This window comes from Capricornis sumatraensis, chromosome 1, assembly GCF_032405125.1.
Source record: "Capricornis sumatraensis isolate serow.1 chromosome 1, serow.2, whole genome shotgun sequence".
In the NCBI taxonomy this organism is placed as follows: Eukaryota; Metazoa; Chordata; class Mammalia; order Artiodactyla; family Bovidae; genus Capricornis; species Capricornis sumatraensis.
This window is the reverse complement of record NC_091069.1, coordinates 1,110,518-1,116,517: the sequence shown is the minus strand read 5'-3', so window position 1 is coordinate 1,116,517 and position 6,000 is coordinate 1,110,518. Positions and strand designations below refer to the sequence as shown.

The following is a 6,000-nucleotide window of genomic DNA, read 5'->3' as shown; positions in this document are numbered from 1 at the left end:
GAGGCTGCTTACCGGGAAGACCTTGCGTGCACAGGTGACTGGGGAGGAAAGGGGCCACAGTGAGGATGGCTGGCCCCTCGCCTACTGGCACCCGGGGCTCCACACACCGCCTGCCCCGTCCACCCGCAGGTCTGACGCTGGGCATGGAGCAGGCGACCCCTTGAAGCCCCTCTGAGCTCAACCTGACTCCCCAAGGCCAGGAAGGTCCTCAAGCCGGCAAACAGCCCCCCAGCATCTGGCGACACTCACAGTCCCTCTGGAGCTCGGCCTGCTGCTGCGACAGGAAGCCCAGGCTCCGGCTCCACTTGGCGAAGCGGCCCAGGGCCTCCTGACTGGCCAGGGCCGTCCGGCCTGCAGGGGAGGCGGGAGAGCTGGGCGGAGGTGGGGGCGCGGAGGGGCCCACCCCCAGAACCCGACAGGCCCAGGACTCCCTGCCCTCTGAGCCCGGGTGGGTCCCGAGCAGGGAGGGGCTGTGCGTGGGGAGGGGGCGCCCAGGAGCCAGGCGCAGGGCCAGGGCCGGGGATGAGGCTGGTGGGAGGGGGCGGAGCCCCGTGCACTCACTGTACAGCTCCACGGTGCTGAAGGCCTCCTCCTGGGCCTCCAGCTGCGTGAACACTATGGCGTAGTCCCTGAAGTTGCTGCCCAGCACCCGGTACTCCAGCACGCCCAGGGCTGGAGAAAGGTGCACCCGGGGGACGGGGGTGCGTCAGGCCCCAGGGGACCAAGAGCCCCCAGGCTCGGTCCGCTCGGCCCCCCGCCCCCACCCAGCCCCGGCACACAGGCTCTCCAGGTGGTCGGGGGATGGCAGGTGAGCCCCAGCTCTTCCCGGGTCACCCTCCTCAGATCTGGTCCCCATGGGGGCAGAGGACACCCCCATCCGCGCCCACCTCCCCAGACACCATAGCTGGAAGGTCGGGGTCCCGCTGAGCTGCTGGCCGAGGACTGGCCCCGAGCACCTCCCAGTTCCCAGAGAAGCGCCCCTAGAGCTGGGGTGGAGCTGCCCCTCCCTGTCACAAGGGGCTGACCCCGCACACAGGGGCCTGGGGACACAGCTGGGGCGGAAGGCCCAAGGCCACTGGGGGCAGAAGGCAGCTGGACGGCGGTCAGGGGACTGGAGGAGTCCCCACGCTGCCCGGAAGGACTGCGGTGGCCGTCATCCTTACAGGGATTCCCGAAGACCCATCCGGAATTTTGTCTCCGCAGCTCCACAGCCTGCATGTGGCATCTCTCCAGCCTGGAGCACAGAAGGACCCGTCGTCACCCAGGCCCAGGGGCAGAGCCGCCCGGACCCGGCCAGCGTGGCTGCAGGGGGGCTGCCCCTCGGGGGCCTCAGTTACCCAGAAACCCTGCTGTCAGCCGCAGGTGGCCCGTCGGGGCAGCAGGCTGGCTGGGGAGCTGCAGAATCGGCTGCTCCCTCCCGAGGGACCTGCCCTGTCAGATCCACATGGAGAAAACTTGGGAGCACTGCTGAGGGCGTGAAAGGAGCCTGAGACAGACGGGGGTCTGCAGTTTGGGGCAAAGCGGCTCCATGTCTGAAGAGGCCAGTGTCCCTAAGCCGTCAACCTGCAAAATGAGCAGCAAGACGAGCTCACAGCCAAGTTCCCTGCAAGACCCAGGAGTCACGAGGAAAAGCCCGAAAGGAGCATCGCCAGCAAGAACCGGCCGATCCCTAACAATACGCACCGCGGAGCCACGAGAGGGAAAGGAGCCAGACTCACTGGCGCAGAGGCAGCCTGACCGAAGGAGCAGAGCAGAGAGCCCAGAAACGAAGCACAGTGCCCAGGAGGTGAGCGCGTCACGAAGCGAGCATCGCCGGCCAGTGGAGGAAGAGGGACCCTGGGCGACGGTACAGGGCAGCCGGGCGTCCATCAACGGTCACACCTCGCAGGTCCCCAGGGCGTAGCCCCGAGCAGCTCAGAGATCAGAGGCCTCTCAGCTCCAGGGAGGTGGAAAGACCTCCTCACAACTACATCGCAAGACCCAGAGGCCTTAAAAAGAAGCCGGAGTCACATCTACACAAACACAGAAAGAACTCTTCCTACCAAAAACTGCTCGAAGGTGTGATAATAACAGACTGGGAAATAAATTTGCAACGAACCTTATCACAGACAGTAGCCAAAGTCACCAGTACCTAAGCGTTCTTGCATGTCAATAAAAACCTACCCCGGGAAAAAGATGCAAAAGATATGAACAGACCCTGGGCTGCGGAGGAGCCCCAGAAGGACAGGCCCCGAGATGCCCCCTCCCTTGCGATCAGAGGAGGCAGTAAAAACAACCGTGGGGCCATCGGTCACCCATCAGACGGCCACCCAGTCTCACAGCAGCTCGGGGCACCTGCCTCGTGTGACTCGGGAAAAGGGCAGACGCACTTCAGCTCCAGGGGTTTGTTCCTCCCAGGCCAGGGCACCAACGTCCGCACCCCTAGGTGTGTTTCCAGGTGCGAAAGACTAGAGACAGCTGTCTGCCCGTCAACAGAGCCCTAGAAGGCAGCCCAGGGGAGTATTACTCGGCTGTGAAAAAAGTTTCTCAGAAAAAGTCACATAGAGTCAGCAGATGACCCAATAATCCCACAATCTGGGTGTGTCTCCAAAAGAAAACAGGGTCTCAAAAAGATATTTGCACACCCGTGTCTACAAGGCCCCAAAGCTGGAAGCAATCCAGACATCCATCAACGGATGAAAGGGAGCTGGATGTGGTCCACCCCTGCAGTGGAATATTACTCAGCCTTCAAGAAGGAAATCCCAACACAGGCTGAAACATGGGTGAACCTGGAGAATGCCGTGTTCCGTGAGATAAACCAGACACAAGACAGACGTAGGGACCTGCCCACCCCGTCCTACCTCAGTGGTAAAGAGTCTGCCTGCCAAAGCCAGAGACCAGGGCTCGGTCCCTGGCCTGGGGGATCCCACATGCTGCAGAGCCCGTGTTCCAGCACAGGAGAGAGGCCTGTGCAACTGAGAGTGGCCGCCGCCCCACACCCCCAGAGAAAGCCGGCTCAGCACCGGAGACCCAGCAGGGCCAGAGTGAGCATAAGGACACCAACAACACTTTTCCTTTGAAAAAAGACTGATGCAGGATCCACTCATGTGAGGCCCTAGAGGAATCAAACCTACAGAGACGGAAGCAAACGGTGCAGCCAGGGGCTGCAGGAGCGGACGGGGAGTGGGTGTCTGGTGGGGACAGGGGGTCAGTTTGAGAAGGTGAGAAAGTTCCGGAGATGGTGGTGAGGCTTGCACAAGGGGGACGTGTTTGATGCCCTTGAACTCTGCACTTAAAATGGTTACAATGGTGAATTTTATGTTAGGGTTATCTTTCCACAGCTTTTAAAACTTTAAGAAAGGCAAAAGAGAATAAAATCTTAAATGTTTCAAAAGCGGGCAGAGAACCCCGGGGGCTGACACCAAATTGTGGCCTGCCTGAATACTTAAGAGACTTGCACGTTCCTGAACATCTCCGAGGCGCCATCACAGATCAAAACCAGGGGCTGCCTGTTGGGAGGGGCCGCTGCCTGAGGAGGGGAGGAAAGACCCCTGCTGTCCACCTCCCCGTTTCTTTTTTTTTTTTTGGCTGCACGGCACAGTTTGAGGGCTCTTAGTTCCCTGGCCAGGGATCACACTGGGGCCCTTGGCAGTGAGAGCGCAGCGTCCTCACCCTTGGACCCCCAGGGAACTGCCAGGGGACTCTGACCTTCGAACCAGGTAAGTGTGTTTCCTATTCAAAGACCAATACATGAAACTCACCTTAAATCACAAAACGAAGCGCCCTCTTGCCCGTCCTTGGGCCCAGCTGTCAGGGTGCGCCCTGCAGCCAGGCCTGGGCCCCGCCCCTTCTGCCCGGTGTGGCCCAGGTCCTCAGACACACACGCCTCCACGCAGCAGGCAGCAAGGCCGCTGACCGACGGCACCCACAAGCAGACGCCAGAAAGGGCTGGGAGGCCCCTGCCCCTGCAAGCTCCCTCGTCCCCTCACCATCCACGGCCGTCCCACGGGGCCTGGCCTTCCGGATGCCAAGCTTCCGTGTTTGGATGGCTTTTTGCCAGCCTTGTTAGGACTCTCTGAGCCACGTGGCTTTGGGGCTACAGCCCACGACGCGTGTGAGCCTTTGTTCACCCAGCACAGCGGGGCCCCCGCCCCAAGCCCCATGCCCTCTGTCCTGGCTTGTCCACGGCCAGGCCACCCCCGCTGGGAGGCAGCTGCAGAAGGCTCAGCTGCGGGAAGGAGCAGGGCAGACGGCCTCCTCTCGGGACCAGGCGGCTGGCCGCTCAGGCTGTGTGATGACGCCAGGGCCAGGGTGGTGCCCACGAGCCATCTTGAGCGACAGGCAGGGACTTGGACACTTCGGTGACGCAGGTCCTCGGGGCTTCGTGGTCTCTGGGTTCCCCCAGGGCCCCCCGGACCATGTGGGCTCAAATGCACAGACCCACCTTGAGCAGCCACTCAGGAGGGCCTTGAGCAAAGAAGCGGCCTCTCCTGCTGACCGGAGCTGCTGCCAAGCTGCCCAAGGGCTGGGGCGGAGGGGGCAGTCAGAAGCTGTGCCGGCCTCGCCGGAGAAGGCATGAGTCCCACCCAGGGTGCCCCCCGGCCAGAGCCCAGGACACAGACCTCGGAGACCCGGCAGAGGGTGGAGCTCACAGCAGAGCCTGGTGCAGAGGGAGGGGAGGGCAGGCCAGCCACCCAGCTGTGCCCCCCGGCCCCACCCACCTGTGCCGGGAAGCCCGCATCTTCAGGGTGTTCTGGGACGTCAGCATCACCTCGACCCCCTCGACACTCTTCGTGGCCTTCTCCAGCGCGAAGTCCTTCTCCCCCGAGGCCACGGCAAGGACGTACCAGGACCCCATGAGCTGAGGGAGGGGACGCAGGTGAGGGGCCATCCCTCCAGCCCCAGCCCAGCCTCCTGCAGCCCCTGTGGTCCGGGGGGCCCCGGGGGATCCTGGAGACCACAAAGGCCCGAGGACTCATGTGGCCACAGGCCCGCGCCAGCGCGGGGGAGCCGCCACCTGCTGAGGGTCCAGCCTCCCCAGCCACACGGCCCGGGTGCTGGGCGCTGAGACCACAGCCAGCAGGGCGGCCAGCAGCGCTGCGCGCATCCTCGCGAGGTCCACACGCCAGCAACCTGCCCGGGCCCGGGCTGAGCCGCCCTCGCTCCTCTGGACGCCCGTTTATATGGCTCTGAACACAGTGCTGTGGGCGGCTGCTCATGGCCAGGCTCCCTCCTGCCCCTCTCATCATCCTCCAGCCGCGCCGGGGAGCAAGGAGGGGCTGGACCGTGTGCGGGGCCCCTTCCACATGGACACCTTCGTGCCAGCCCGGCTTCTCCAGCGCCCTCCACCTGGAAGCTTCCAGAATGAGCATCCTGCCCTCAGCTGCACCATCCCCTCCCTTCCAGGGAGCCGACGCTCTGTCGCTCGGTCTAGGAGGGTCCGAGGCCCCGCTCTTGAACCCAGGCCAAGGTCGCTTCTGAGAAGGGAGGCAAGAACAAACAGTTCCTCCAGAAGCTGCGGTCTGGGGCATCCTTTGTTCTAGGCATTGAAAATGCAGAAAGTTCCCCCCTCACCATTGTTTGAAAGCCCCCACATGCTCCTGGCCCACCCCCCTTCCTGCCCGACTGGCCCTTGTCTCCTGCCCCACCACGGCCAGCACCCAACTGGAACGCCCTGTGCCATCCGCCGCCCACCCGCCATCCGGACCTGCCCACTCTCTGGGCAGCCTCACTGTGATGCCTCCCACCTCTGCTCACCATGAGCCTGGCCAGGCCCCCAAGGCCACATGAGAGCTTTCCCTGGACCGGGGCTGCCCACTCTGGGTCACTGGAAACCAACCCTGCCTGGGAGCAGAGGTCAGAGGGTTTGGCAGGATCTGTCTGAGGCCCCAAAACCCAAGCAGAAGTACCTGGGAGGATGCCCTCCCAGGGAAGGGGGCCCTGCAAACCACAGCTCCCAGCCTCCTCTGCTGTCTGGCTTCCAGGGTGCTGTGGACACAGGACAGGCAGCTTGGAAAATGA

The 6,000-nt window shown here is 63.3% G+C and overlaps 1 protein-coding gene across 1 annotated transcript; it reads right to left on the bottom strand.

Annotated features, from left to right (window-relative positions):
• Positions 1–208: 208 nt before the first annotated feature.
• Positions 209–5,086, bottom strand: LCN6 (lipocalin 6). The gene is made up of 5 exons (XM_068988824.1): positions 4,997–5,086; positions 4,701–4,840; positions 1,164–1,234; positions 562–672; positions 209–351 (listed from the first exon to the last, which is right to left on the bottom strand). The coding sequence occupies exons 1-5, from the start codon at positions 5,084–5,086 to the stop codon at positions 209–211; spliced, it is 555 nt and encodes a 184-aa protein (XP_068844925.1).
• Positions 5,087–6,000: the final 914 nt, after the last annotated feature.